A 16,035-nucleotide genomic window follows, 5' to 3' on the forward strand; every position below is an offset into this window, starting at 1 on the left:
AAAACATGACAAATCTCATACCACTGCATACGATAAATTGGATGGTCATCAAATAACAAAATAACAATAATAATAATAATAATAATTGGCGAAGAGTTCTCGGGCTTCCAGCCGGGTGGTGGTGTCTTCAAACTGCGACGTTTCGACGAGTGACATACTCATCATCTTCTGTATGTCACTCGTCGAAACGTCGCAGTTTGAAGACACAGCCACCCAGCTGGAAGCCCGAGAACTCTTTGCCAGCTGTATACGCCGGGAAAGCATACATTCACATAATAATAATTGCTTAGAATCCTCTGTGCATGCTGTAATCAGTCTAATTTAGTATTTGCAGTCGTTATGGTAGGAATATGTGTACTGATGTACCTGAGTTCATGAGAAGGTACTTTGGGAAGATATTTGATCTTATATTACTAAGATTCTTTTGGAAATTATCAGTATACATTTTAATGCTACTGAAACTTACATCCATCTTTATGTCCAGCATCATTTTTTGTTGTGCTGGAGTATAGTTAGAGCATTTGTTAGGAAAAGTGTTTAGGATGTACACAGATTTTTATTTGAAACTCTTCTCTTCCCTTTCAGTTTCTTGCATTTTTTAATACAAAAGGGAGCCTGGGAATAACAAAATTTTCATGCAAGCCTTTTGTTGATCTCATAACCACATGAGCAAAATGGCAGATCATGTTCAATTAAAAGGGAAACAGCATTGAATCTCACCGTGTACTTTAGTATTTCTGTTGCGTAAACAAACCTTGAATTTCATTTTATTCATTGTGGTACTGAGAGCAGTTATTCTGTAATGCATGATTCTGAGAATGTTGTATGTTACTATAGTCAAATCTGTTGACTACCAGTATTCTGTGATTCTACCTTTTATGAGCCATTCGGTTCAATTGTAAATTACAATAGTTTTAACAAATACCATAATAATATCTTGATTTACAGAGTCCTTTGCCCTGGGCATCCTGTCCTGTAATCAATGGCACAGAAATTGCTGAGTGTGCAAAATCCTCTGAGACAGCTTATTTCTGGTACCGAACAACACTCGACGCGTCACCAGCGATTGATGACCCACAGGGCCTGAAATGGTGGATTGTAGTCCTCCTCCTATTGGCCTGGACCATAGTCTTCTGCATAGTCATGAAAGGCATTCAATCTTCTGGGAAGGTACTAATTTTGTATTTCAGTTCTATTCAAAACAATTTTAGGAGACTCTTATTTAAGAAATAATGACTATTTCTTGTTTTTAATAAATAGAATGGCACTATTGGCTTGGTAATGTACCTTAATGTTAAAAAAAAAATTGAAAGGAAAATGTTTTGTATGTTAAGGGATGGCTTAAAATGTATGTGAGTAACAAAATGTCAAACAACAGTAATGCTATTCCATATTTAATTAGTTGTAAATAAGTATTTAATTAGACTATTACAAATATGAGATGTTATTATGTTCCAGGTTGTCTATTTCACATCCCTGTTCCCATATATAGTCCTTACAATCTTCTTCATAAGAGGATTAACATTAGAAGGTGCTAAAGCAGGAATAATCCATATGTATACACCAAAGGTAAGAGCTATAAATATTTTTATTTTTCTGTTATTTATAAATGATAAATCAGAGCCAACTACTTCTGAAACATTAGTGTTTTCTGGTCCTTCATTCTTTTATAATGTGTCTTACTCTCACATTGCCTAACACAGCTTCATTGTCTGAGACCATAATTGTTCTAAGGATCTGCTTTTCATCACATGACTCCTGTTTAGGTACTGCTTTTTGTGACAGGATTCTCATTTCTGTAATGAATATGAAGCCAGTAATGTGTTCAGAAAATGCATTAATATAATTTATGTTAAAATGTAGACATATACTGAAGGGGACACTTTACCATAAATTACATTATTTGTGTGGTTATGATATATCACAATGTTGCATGATATTCTCAAGCACAGAGACTTACCTAGTCATATTAATTGACCACCTGAAGAATGTTCCTGTTGGAGCACAGAAAATCCAAATATGCTCCTCTTTAAAATACTTTGATGGAAAAATGGAGACCAGCTGCATCAATCCTCATTCAGCCATCCTCACAAAAAAATTTGGCATGCTAACATATTTGTGATATTTTAACACAGAACATTCTAAATCCTTTTACCCAATCTCTCTTCTGTAGTTAAGCCTTTATGCTTGGCATTTCCCCCTCAGTGGCACTGTCTATATATGTATCTCTGTTACTGTCTTATTTTTCTCCCATTGACACTTTCTTCTGTCTGTCTCTCCCATTGTCACTGTCTTCATTCCTTTCCTTCACTCTTCCTTAGCACTGTTTCTTTTGTTGCCACTGCCACTGTGTCTCTGTCCCATTGCTGTTGTCTTTGTCCCATTCTTTTTCCCTACCATTGCAACTGCCTCTTTCTTTCTTGCATATAGTTTGCTGCCTTTCTCTTCAGCCCCCATTGTCTCCTCTCTACACATGTCCTTGGCGATGGTTTGCTTGGGGTTTCGACCCATAGACCAGGAAACTTTAACATGTGGGTATATGGGATGGGGGAAAGCGGGTTAATTTTTTTGTCCTAAAATTTGACTAATAGTCTGCAGAGGAGGGGAGGGGGGTTGTTGCCCAGACCACCATGCCCCCATGCCTATGTATAGTCGCCCCTCATCTCTCTCTTTCCCTCTGTATCCTTTCCCTTTTACTCCCACTGCCTCCTGTCTCTCCTCTTGCTCCCACTGCTTGTATTTCCATCCATCTCTCTTTCTCTTTTACTGCCATTGTCTCTCACTGACCATCACTATCTCCTCTCTCTCACTTTTCACTACTGTTGTCTTCATCCATCTCTGTTTCTCATTCACTGCTACCTTCTCCCTCCCACCATCACTGTCTCCTCTCTCTTCCTTTCTCTCCCCACTCTTCCACCATTATTCTCTCTCTTTCCGCACAAAAAAGTGCATGTCAAAACTTTGGTGAGGGAGGTGAAATGATGACAGAGGCAGCTGGTTTCCCACTTTTCTGTCAGAACCTTTTAAGGAGGAGGATATTCACTCCTTTTTTGCCGGTTCCTTTCTTTTCCCTGTTACAGCAGTTTGTGCTGCTTAAACAAAATGAATCCTGTGATACATTTACATACTTCAACACATAAACAACAAAAAAGAATGCATAATATAAGATTAATACAACACAAGTCCACTTTACACTACTTTACATAAAAATTCATGACATTTTAGGTTATACCTACAGCTTACAAAACAATGCGATGTTTGATTTGCAAGTACATAGAATTTTATAAGACAATAATTTTTTATAAGGTGGTTAATCCTGCCAGGTGACACCATCGAAGAATTTCTAGTAACACAACATGTATAGGTATGGAGTAACCATTATACTGAGACAGTTCATCATTGAGTTATATTTATGAAAAGATAGTGACCAGAAACATAGCTTGGTGACCTCAGAACCCTTGTGATGACCCCAGAAACCTTGCCATGTGTTCACTACATTAGTGGAAAATACATTTGCACCTCAGACTGGATATTACACACGTATTTTATGTGTGTAGGTACGGTAAATTCAAATCTCTGGATCTCAGCAACATATAATGACATAAAAAAAGTTTCTAGGTTCCGTGAGAATGTCATCTGAAGAACGTATGGTAAAAATTTTGACAATTTGCCATGAGCAGAAATGATAGAAGTGGCATCTCCACAGTTGGTATCGGTACACAAACATAGTGGTTTTTCGAGGTTTCCTCAGGAAGCAGTTATAAACAAATGGTGCTTTTATAAGCCATCTAAGGCCCACCCTATCCCAAATTTAACAGGGAAGAACCAACTGATTTGCTCAGTTTGCTTGGGCTGGAGAGATGTGTAATGTTTAAATTTTACCCAGTACTGTAGAATAGCTAGAGTATGCCTATTCTTCCGATAGGTATACAGATGGTTACTAGGCCAAGGCTACTGAAAATACTTGACCCTTTATCTCTGTGATCAATAGAACCACCTGAAAAGTTACATTTTTGTGTGCAGCTTTTTGGAACATGTTGTTGTTGTGGTCTTCAGTCCTGAGACTGGTTTGATGCAGCTCTCCACACTACTCTATCCTGTGCAATCTTCTTCATCTCCCAGTACTTACTGCAACCTACATCCTTCTGAATCCGCTTAGTGTATTCACCTCTTGGTCCCCCTCTACGATTTTTACCCTCCAATACCAAATTGGTGATCCCCTGATGCCTCGGAACATGTCCTACCAACCGATCCCTTCTTCTAGTCAAGTTGTGCCACGAACTCCTCTTCTCCCCAATTCTATTCAATACCTCCTCATTAGTTACGTGATCCACCCATCTAATCTTTATCACTCTTCTGTAACACCACATTTCAAAAGCTTCTATTCCCTTATTGACTAAACTATTTATCATCCACGTTTCACTTCCATACAGGGCTACACTCCATACAAATACTTTCAGAAACGCCTTCTGGACACTTAAATCTATACTTGATGTTAACAAAGTTCTCTTCTTCAGAAATACTTTCCTTGCCATCACCAGTCTACATTTCATATCCTCTCTGCTTGGACCATCATCAGTTATTTTCTTCCCCATATAGCAAACCCCGTTTACTTCTTTAATCATCTCATTTCCTAATCTAATTCCCACAGCATCAACCGATTTAATTCGACTACATTACATTATCCTGGTTTTGCTTTTGTTGATATTCATCTTATATCCTCCTTTCAAGACACTGTCCATTCTGTTTAAATGCTCTTCCAAGTCCTTTGCTGTCTCTGACAGAATTACAATGTCATCGGTGAACCTCAAAGTTTTTATTTCTCCTCCATGGATTTTAATACCTACTCTGAAATTTTCTTTTGTTTCCTTGCTCAAGAGAAGGACTATGAAAGGAAAATGTTGAACCAGAAAGGACTTGAATTTTAGATTTCTTATTTCTGTGATAGAGGTAGGTACAGGTATAGTTTAAAACTTTTTAAGCAGCATAACACAGCAGTGTGATTATTCAGACAACTGTTAAGTTCTGCCTGTGATTACAAACTACATGTGTGTTGTAATGATCAGATGGAAATATGGAGTGTCAAAATTGATAATATTCAGAATCATGTTTTGCTTGGACCAATGCTAATGGCATCAGAAAAAGAGATCTTGTAAAAACATTAATTAACAGGGCTTAAGTCATTGCAAAGAAGACCTCAAGAGTCAGTACAATGAGCTTGACAGGTACAGAGAGCTGGAGTAGTTCAGATTTGTGCCCAGCTTTTCAAATAAAGCAGCATTTAAAGACAACATCTGGAGAACTGAGCGCACTTGGACTGAATAAACCCTGAATAACAAGCACAGATTATTTAAAAACCAGGAATCTTCCGTGATACTTAATTTCAGAAGGTGCTGGTCCACTTTTTCAGAGGGCTAGTGTCAGATATCGACAGGAAGTGCAAAATGGCTAAGCGGGGATCGCTAGAGGACAAATGTAAGGATGTAGAGGCTTATCTCACTAGGGGTAAGATAGGTACTGCCTACAGAAAAATTAAAGAGACCTTTGGAGAAAGGAGAACCACTTGCTTGAATATCAAGATCTTTGATGGAAACCCAGTTCTAAGCAAAGAAGGGAAAGCAGAAAGGTGGAATGAGTATATAGAGGGTCTATACAAGGGCGATTTACTTGAGGGCAATATTGTGGTAATGGAAGAGGATGTAGATGAAGATGAAATGGGAGATTTGATACTGCGTGAAGAGTTTGACAGAGCACTGGTAGACCTGAGTCGAAACAAGGCCCCTGGAGTAGACAACATTCCATTAGAACTACTGACAGGCTTGGGAGAGCCAGTCCTGACAAAACTCTACCATCTGGTGAGCAAGATGTATGAGACAGGCGAAATACCCTCAGACTTGAAGAAGAATATAATAATTCCAATCCCAAAGAAAGCAGGTGTTGACAGATGTGAAAATTACTGAACTATCAGTTTAATAAGTCACAGCTGCAAAATACTATTGCGAATTCTTTACAGACGAATGGAAAAACTGATAGAAGCCGACCTCGGGGAAGATCAGTTTGGATTCCGTAGAAATATTGGAACACGTGAGGCAATACTGACCCTATGACTTATCTTAGAAGAAAGATTAAGGAAAGGCAAACCTACATTTCTAGCATTTGTAGACTTAGAGAAAGCTTTCGACAATGTTGATTGGAATACTCTCTTTCAAATTCTGAAGGTGGCAGGGGTAAAATACAGGGAGCGAAAGGCTATTTACAATTTGTACAGAAACCAGATGGCAGTTATAAGAGTCGAGGGGTATGAAAGGGAAGCAGTGGTTCGGAAGGGAGTGAGACAGTGTTGTAGCCTATCCCCGATGTTATTCAATCTGTATATTGAGCAAGCAATAAAGGAAACAAAAGAAAAGTTCAGAGTAGGTATTAAAATCCATGAAGAAGAAATAAAAACTTTGAGGTTCGCCGATGACATTATAAATCTGTCAGAGACAGCAAAGGACTTGGAAGAGCAGCTGAACGGAATGGACAGTGTCTTGAAAGGAGGATATAAGATGAACATCAACAAAAGCAAAACGAGGATAATGAAATGTAGTCGAATTATGTCGGGTGATGCCAAGGGAATTAGATTAGGAAACGAGACACTTAAAGTAGTAAAGGAGTTTTGCTATTTGGGGAGCAAAATAACTGATGATGGTCGAAGTAGAGAGGATATAAAATGTAGACTGGCAATGGCAAGGAAAGTGTTTCTGAAGAAGAGAAATTTGTTAACATCGAGTGTAGATTTAAATATCAGGAAGTCATCTCTGAAAGTATTTGTATGGAATGTAGCCATATATGGAAGTGAAACGTGAACGATAAATAGTTTAGACAAGAAGAGAATGGAAGCTTTCGAAATGTGGTGCTACAGAAGAATGCTGAAGCTTAGATGGGTAGGTCACATAACTAATGAGGAGTTATTGAATAGAATTGGGGAGAAGAGGAGTTTGTGGCACAACTTGACTAGAAGAACGGATCGGTTGGTAGGACATGTTCTGAGATATCGAGGGAACACCAATTTAGTATTGGAGGGCAGTGTGGAGGGTAAAAATCGTAGATGGAGACCAAGAGATGAATACACTAAGCAGATTCAGAAGGATGTAGGCTGCAGTAGGTACTGGGAGATGAAGAAGCTTGCACAGGGTAGAGTAGCATGGAGAGCTGCATCAAACCAGTCTCAGGACTGAAGACCACAACAACAACAGTGTCAGAACAGCTGCTATTACTATGAAGGTCTCTGCTGAAAAATTTAGTGTGGAAAAATGTAACTGAATTTAGAGACTCAATGTCATTTTACTTGTTTTTTTGTGGTAAACTGATACTCTGTTTCTATTTATCAAACCAACATATGGATTCCTAATTATTATTAATTTATTTTCAGGTTGAAAAGCTTCTTGATCCAACTGTGTGGCTTGATGCAGCTACACAAGTATTTTATTCATTTGGGTTGGCTTTTGGATCGCTCATAGCTTTTGGCAGTTACAATCCGCCAAAAAATAACTGTGTTCGTGATGTTATTCTTGTTTCTATTGCAAATGCATGTACTGCTATTTATGCCAGTGTGGTCATCTTCTCAATTCTTGGTTTCAAAGCCATGACTATTGTACATAAATGTATTGATGGGTAAGTTCATGTCAATACACTATTTTTGTGTACAGTATTTCCGTGTATGTAATTTTAACTGTATAATAATTTCCACTTGCAGGAACACAGAAAAACTATTGCATTTTGGTTTCAATGTATCAAAAGATGATTATGAAGACTTCATGAACAACTTTGGAAATAATGACACTATAAAAGCATTGCAGCTAGAAGACTGCAGCTTGGAAAAGCAGCTAGATGAGGTAAATATAAAATTTGAATTAACATTTTACTGTCTGAATATATAAGCAAGAATTATATTTTGATTCAATTATTTATAATTACTATGATACTTTTATTAATATTGATTTCTTTACTGGCTACTAATAGACAGTGGAGCAAAACTATTCAGCATATCACCTATAGATTCTTCATTTTGTTTAAGAAAGTATGAATTGAGAAAACATTTTGTATGCAGTTGGCCTATAACTGCATTCAACAATCTGTTTTTACCTAAATGGCATTTTTCTTCATATGACATTGCTAAGTTGATTTAAACTTAACTCTGGCAATGTACTGAAAGTACATAATTTAAAAAATCATGTGTATGTGAAGAGCCTTAAAATACAACAAACAAGTCCAGTATGAGCCTAGCTAAGGACGTAAATCTTTGTACAGGCTGCAGAGGGTACAGGTCTCGCCTTCATAGTCTTCACAAAGGCTATTGTTGAGCTGCCATTCTCACCTTTCTGGTCTCTAATTTTCTTCATGATGCTGCTGGCCTTGGGCCTTGGTTCGCAGATTGGCATTCTTGAGGGAATGCTTTGCACAATTTTTGACATTGAAATACTGAAGAGGGTGCGAAAACAGTACATAACAGGTTTGTGAAATAACTTTGTTCCACATAAAGTAGGTGAATTGTCCATATTTTGGACGTTTATTTAATGCTTGGTTCTGGAAGCATTCCATAATGGAAACTAAGAACCAAGTACGCTTTGTAGCTACTAGGATGTCTTTTTGTTTTTAATGATAAAATGTTTTTCCAGCATGGATTTGAGAGGTAAGTATGAGCAGTATATTTATTTGAAATGGATTTTAAAATGTTCAATAAAGAGTTAATAAGATTTCAGAAAGAAGTGATGATATTACTGAGGTAAGCAGTGAGTTGCTTATTTTTAATCAAGGTTATTAGGTTTTGTAAATTTTAAATTTCTTAGTAAGAATCCATGTAACACCTGTATCTTGATTCTTTTCAGCTGCTGTCTGTATTGTGTGCTTCTTTGTGGGTCTCATCTTTTGCTCTGGTGCTGGAGAGTATTGGCTCAAGCTGTTTGACTCATTTGGAGGCACTATTGGACTTGTACTTGTTGCTTTACTTGAAACAGTTGCAGTTATGTATGTTTATGGACATGAAAAGTAAGTGTTTCTCTGTATTCAGAAATCTTAAAAGCTTCTTTTTGTTACCTGAAAAAAAAAAGTGTCTTCCAGATATTCTTTAATAATGTATTGTGTAATCTTTTCCTTCCTTGGTCTGGCCATGGCAGCCAGAGACAGTGGCATGTGTGTGTTAACTGCGTTTGTGTAAGTGTGTGTATGTTTATGTTGTCTACTATGTGAGAAGGCCTTCTGGCCAAATACTTATGTTTTTAGTAGTCTTTTTGATGCCTATCTGTGACTTGACATCTCCAATATAAGATGAGTAGCCATCTACCATTTTCATTATTTTGCCATTATTTTCCTTCTGTATTTACGTGTGTTAGTACCTTCTCCATTTTTTCATTTTCATCTTTGTCATTTTGCTACCAGGACATTCTGCACACTTGAGCAAACATACTAAACGGTACTTTAACATGTGTTAGTCACACAAAATTTTTTGAAATTGCAGACGTTTCTGTATACATAAATCATCACTGGTGAAATAAGTATGATGTTTTGGGATTCCTTGGGGTGATCTAGCTTGCTAAGTATCCTCTAATCCCCACCAGAGCGATAGTGAAATATGCCAGTGAAGCTTATATTGTGCAAACCATTTAAAAAATTGGCATTGCTCAGTCATAAATGGAGAAATTTCTGTTGAGTATTGCCAGGAAAGACATGAAAACAAACAAATGGATTGTGGATGAGACTGAAATGGAAGACATAATTATGGCTGCAATGGAGATGAAAATGAAAGTGAAGTGAATGTAACAAGAAGTCAGGCAGGTGTATGGTAGGTGACACCAAAAAAGCTCTTTGCTATATTTCAACTGATAGGGAAAGTCTGTTGTATAACTAAAAAAAGGTGAGTAGATGCCAGAAGATATGCAAGGGGCATTGTCAGTGCATATAGTCAAAAACTACTGTATAATGCATGAAAAACATCAAGAAGAGGTATTTATATAGCAGTGATTGTCAAATGGTCCTCTAAAATAAAGAGAAAAAATAGTTATTTTTTAAAGAAATAGCCATGAGATACACAGCCTGACAAACAAAGGGATACACCCAGAAAACATAGTTGAATGTCAATGTAACTTCGTACATGTACACATCATCGGCACCTTTGTAAATGATTTGAGTTGCAGTGGTCTGTCACTTCTAGAATGACCAACAGAGTGCATTAGTGCTATTTGTGTTTTGTGTTGTTACCGGGCCAGGTAGCAAATATGAGGGGCATAAACGGTGTCTCATGTAGAGTGATTATTGTGACGGACAGGGAGATGCAAGGAAGGAAGGAAGATTGGGTTTAATGTGCCATCAACATCAGAGTCATTAGAGATGGAGCAGAAGCTCAGATTGTGTCAAGGAAGGGGAAGGTAATCGGTTGTGCCCTTTTAAAGGAAACGACTCAGAATTTGCCTGGAGCAATTTAGGGAAATCATGGAAAACCTAAATCTGGATGGTCGGATGCGGGATTGAACTGTCATCTCCTGTTGCCCAGCTGGACAGATTGTGCATTATCTGGCTTTGTAGGACACTTGGATGTGACTGTAGCCCAATTTTAGACTGGGTGGGAATATAAGGACAGGCATACTCATCGTCAAGATCCTGTTCAACCACATCTGACCGTACAAGTAATGAATGCCATATTGTGCCCCAAGCACAGTGTAATCCCTTCATATCTGTGCCTGCCATCCGAAAACAAGTAAGAGGCCCCATGCAACATTCTATGTCATCCCGCACCATTGGTCAGAGGCTATGAGTCACTGGACTGGGGAATTACTGTCACTCTTGTAGACTGCTGTTAACACCACGACACAGGCAGCTGAGTTTGAAGTGGTACCATGAACAGGAAGTGTGGATTGCAGATGAATGCCATTGCATTGTGTTCAACAATGAATCATGGTTCTGTCTGCCCTGATAGCTGAGTGGTCAGTGTGATGGATTGCCGTCCTACGGGCCTGGGTTCGATTCCCGGCTGAGTCGTTCTCCACTCAGGGACTGGGTGTTGTGTTATCTTCATTGTTTCATGCCCATCCGGCACACAGATCACCCAATGTGGCATTGTATGTAATAAGACCTGCACCAAGGTGGCCAGACCGGCCCTGTAAGAGGCCTCCTGGCCAATGATGCCAAACGCTCATTTCCATTTCCAATCATGGTTCTGCACTGCCCCAGATGAGATCATCGAAAAAGTAAGGTGGTGACCTGCAGAGACTTCCAATGTTTTGGAGAAGCACAGTGGTCTGGTGTCAGCGTGGGGTGCTATCACCTGAGATCATGGCTGGGAGTGAGTAAGGGAACTCTGATGGCACAACGGTACATCACGAACATCCTGTGTCCTCATGTGTCACCTCTCATGTGAGAGTATCATGGTGTCATTTTTCAACAGTACAACGCTCCTTCACATAAGTCTCTATGTTGAGATACTCCCCTGGCCAGCAAGATTCTCAGATCTACCCCTGACAGAATGTGTGGGAGTAGCTCTGACATCAACTTTGCCACACTGCCAGTATCCAAGATACCAAGGACCAGTTACAACAGTTCTGGACCAGCTTACCTCAGGAGGGGAACAATGGTGTTTATGACACCTTTCCCAACAGAATCAGTTCATGCCTCTAAGCCAGAGGGGATGCAACATCGTACTGATAAATGGGCTCATAACCCAAGTTATTTGTAAATTTAACTTTATTTTATAATCAGTCAAGTCATGCCATATACCCTTTGAACCTGTGAAATACCAACTGTTTCCTTCTCCCCTTTTGGGTTTTTCACTTTTTAGGCAGTGAATATGTAACAGCGCTTTCACACACACTTTTTTATGTTACAGTATTTAACTGACAGGTTGTTTGAAGAACAGGATTTGAGTTTGTAACATTCTTGATTGTTCTTGTTCGCACTGAATACTTCGTAGTTCATAGATCACAGAAGACTTGTAGAGATAACAATTCATTTATTCTCATTAATTTAAATGTTTGCACCTACAGATACTAATCTCCTGTCTAGACGGTCAGAGCACCTTTTTTAAACACACTCTGTATCTGTATCTAATCAATGAACTGTTGTTCAGTTGATTTACCTTAAGAAGAAGAATGTTATGTAGTAGCCAATTGTGCTTTTCAGTCATGAAGTACTTTCAAATTTATACAGTTCTGTGTATAGTAGGCCTATACTCAAATTTTCATTAAATTTAAAATTGTAAGTAAGAATTCAGTTCACTGCTTTAAGGATCATCTATAATGCAAGCAACATGTGATCATTAGTGCAGTTGAACATCTGTCTGTCTAAGGTTCTTTAGTATTTTGTTGTTGTTTGGGCTTCTTAAGGATTATTTGGATAACAAATGAGATGTAGTACTTCTTAAATACATTACAAAATAACAACAAAGTTGAAACACTGGTATCAGCACATTATTTTTGGTCTGTTCACTATTTTATAGCAGAGTAAGATGAAAGTTACTGAATGTTGTGGTAAGTTACAAATGGTTTTCATAGAAGAAACAAATAATCGACTAACTATACCATAACATACTACACTGAAGAGCCAAAGAAACTGGTATACCTGCCTAATATCATGTAGAGCCCCCAAGAGCATGAAGAAGTGCCTTAACATGACATGGCATGGACTCAACTAATGTCTGAAATAGTGCTGAAGGGAACTGATACCATCAATCCAGCAGGGCTGTCTATAAATCCATAAAACTACGAGGGGGTGGAGATCTCTTCTGAACAGCACATTGCAAGGCATCCTACATATGCTCAATAATGTCCATGCCTGGGGAGTTTGGTAGCCAGAGGAAGTGTTTAAACTCAGAAATGTGTTCCTGGAGACACTTTGTAGCAATTCTGGACATGTGGGGTGTCGCATTGTCCTGCTGGAATTTCCCAAGTCCATCGGAATGCACAATGGACATGAATGGATGCAGGGGATCAGACAGGATGCTTACGTACGTGTCACATGTCAAAGTCATATCTATATGTATCAGGGATCCCGTATCACTACAACTACACACACCTCACACCATTACAGAGCCTCCATCAGCTTGAACAGACCCTTGCTGACACACTGGGTCCATGGATTCATGAGGTTGTTGCCATACCTGTACATGTCTATCTGCCTGCTACAATTTGAAATGAGACTCGTCATACCAGGCAATATGTTTCCATTCATCAGTAGTCTAATGTCAGTGTTGATGGGCCCAGACAAAGCATAAAGCTTTGAGTCATCCAGGCATCAAGGCTACACAAGTGGGCCTTTGGCTCCAATAGCCCATATCAATGATGTTTTGTTGAATTGTTCACATGCTGACACTTGTTGATGGCCCAGTATTGGAATCGGCAGCAATTTGTGGAAGGGTTGCTCTTCTGTAACATTGAACAATTCTCTTCAGTTGTCGTTGGTCCCGTTCTTGCAGAATCTTTTTCTGGCCGCAGCAATGTCAGAGATTTGTTGTTTTACCAGATTCCTGATACTCATGGTACACTTTTCAAATGGTCATACGGGAAAATCCCCACTTCATCGCTACCTCAGAGATGCTCTGTCCAATCGCTTGTGCGCTGACTATAACACCATGTTCAAACTCACTTAAATCTTGATAACCCGCCATTGTAGCAGCAGTGACCAGTCTAACAACTGTGCCAGACACTTGTTGTCTTATATAGGCATTGGCAACCACAGTGCCATATTCTGCCTGTTTACATCTCTGTATTTCAATATGCATACCTATACCATTTTTTTGGTGCTTCAATGTATATCAATGGGAAAATTACATTGAGAAAGCTTAAGTTACAAGGAGACAACATGGCTGGCTAGAACTTACCTTCTGATAGTGAAATTCTTCATGTTCCTGTCAGAAACACTAATTCTAGATTTTATGTTCCTTCTTCAGAGAGTCCACAGCTCATGGTCTAGTGGCTAGTGTTGCTGCCTCTGGTTCGTGGGGTCCTGGGTTCGATTCCTGGCTGGGTTGGGGATTTTTCTCTGCCTGGGGACTGGGTGTTTGTGTCGTCCTCATCATTTCATTATCATCATCACTCGTGACAGTGGCTCGATTGGATTGTGTAAAAAATTGGACTCTGTAAAAATTGGGTGTTTATATGGGCACTGATGACTGCGCAGTTGTGCCCCACAAACCAAACAACATCATCATCATCATCATCCTTCTTCAGAGAGGAAAGAGGTGCATCTTGGAGTTGGTGGGAAGGGAAGGTGACTTCACACAGATCTTAGTTTTAGAATAGCTGTACATGGTAGAAACTGTGCTATCTTCAGTACAGAAGTGTTTGAAGGGACAGAGTGAGAAATGTACTAAAGTGGGAGTGAAACGAAAAGTGTAATGAATAATGCAGTTTCCACATACATTTCCCCTCTTCCCACTTCTGTCAACTTGAGCAACCACTCAAACTATCAGTGTTGCCACAGACACTGATGGGTGCATTTGAGAGCCCATGTTATTGTGTGTACATTAGAATGTATTCTTGCACTAGAAGAAGAGAGGTTTCTTGAAAGTTTGTTGTCTGTCTGTGCACAATATATCAATTGGCCATAGATGTGTTCCCTCATCTTTTATTTACCATTTCCATCCAGGAATTACTATCAGTGTAGTAACTGGTGATTCACAGAGTACATAATTTTGTTTATGTCTGCATAAGTATCTGTTCTCTTTCCTTATTTTATGGGTGAAAATTTTGCAAAATAAGATTTTGACTACTGGGGAAAATATCCATACATGAGGAGGATAAAGGTTTTCTTGGTAGAACCGATCAGTTCCAAGTACATTAATTCTTCAGTTACTAAAGGTTCTACAAAAAAGTTCTAAATACAACCATATTGAGACAAAATTAAGAATAGCTTCAAATTTGCACCAGGTGCCAGATAAAGATATTTGCAAAATTGTCACCCTAAAGTGAATTTTTACTACCAGAATCCTTCATACACAATAAAGTTTCAAAGAAATGAACTTACTCAAGTCACTATGCATTGAAATTCAAATATTACTCATCAGGATATTTATAAAATGAGACTACATAGTAATAAATCAAAATAAATTTACACAAAAACTAATTTTGTCTGTAACCGCAGAGAGAAAGCTTCATTCTTGAGTGTGCACAATTTTGAAACTTTATGGCAGTGTAGGTCCAGGACTTTGACCTGGAACATACCCATTACTTTTAAGGCTGTCTGGGCATAATTCAAGCATGATCTGCTCTCACAGCTCCTCTTTTGCGCAGTACCTTTCACCTGCTCTGTTGAAGCTCCCCTATGGATCTTGCATATTATAACCCTCACTTAGAGCCAACAATATTTACTGAACACAGTCGACTTCTGTAACAACAGATTAAAATCATCTGTTAGTCCAGAAACTAACCAGTAATAGTTCTCAGCAGTGTATCAATACAAGCCACAATAGAAATTAATATAAGATAGTTCCCGTTCAAGATGAATAAGTTCAGGCACTACTTAGCTATAATTAAGTGTTTAGTAATCAAAGTTCCATTAAACATAGCAGTGGTGGAAACCACAAATCCATAATTTGTAGTGCTATGCCCACAGTAAACTGTTGCAACAGTCCAAGTCTACGGGTCGAGGCAAGTCAGATAGAATCATTTAGGAAGAAACCACTGCTGGGTGCCCTTTTATTTGCCCAATATGGAAATTCATGCGACTAGCCAGTGATATCTGTGGTGCTCTTGCTGCAAGCAGTGATGCTGGATGTGGGTGACTTTGCATATAATGATACATACATGTCTTCTATTTGCATCTCCAATGGGGTTAACAAATTGGTAGACTAGCATTTTGGAAAGAGAAAAGGCTTAGCTAAAGGTCCCAGTTTGATACACAGATTAAATCACCCACACAGTTAGAAAACTGAGTGCACTTTGCTACAGAGTGAGAGATTCAGTTTGGAAACAATGGCCTAGATGTGGCTAGCCATCTCTCTGCAATATCCATCAGGAGTGGCTGCCAAGAAGGAAAGTAGGAGAGAGTTACTAGCTGAAGTTAAGC

General features: G+C 38.8%; 1 protein-coding gene across 3 annotated transcripts in view; it reads left to right on the plus strand.

Moving 5' to 3' along the window:
* Positions 1-16,035, plus strand: part of LOC124619772 (sodium-dependent neutral amino acid transporter B(0)AT1) — a 39,576-nt gene that overhangs the window by 9,124 nt on the left and 14,417 nt on the right. For all 3 annotated transcript variants that reach the window (XR_006980126.1, XM_047146355.1, XM_047146356.1), the window contains exons 2-7: positions 949-1,170; positions 1,459-1,569; positions 7,415-7,656; positions 7,739-7,877; positions 8,293-8,494; positions 8,871-9,030. Coding sequence is in view for 2 of the 3 variants with exons in the window: in XM_047146355.1 (XP_047002311.1) it covers positions 949-1,170; positions 1,459-1,569; positions 7,415-7,656; positions 7,739-7,877; positions 8,293-8,494; positions 8,871-9,030 (1,076 nt within the window). In the remaining variant the exon portion in view is untranslated. The remainder of the gene's footprint in view (positions 1-948; positions 1,171-1,458; positions 1,570-7,414; positions 7,657-7,738; positions 7,878-8,292; positions 8,495-8,870; positions 9,031-16,035) is intronic.

This window comes from Schistocerca americana, chromosome 6 (genome assembly GCF_021461395.2).
Source record: "Schistocerca americana isolate TAMUIC-IGC-003095 chromosome 6, iqSchAmer2.1, whole genome shotgun sequence".
Classification (NCBI taxonomy): Eukaryota; Metazoa; Arthropoda; class Insecta; order Orthoptera; family Acrididae; genus Schistocerca; species Schistocerca americana.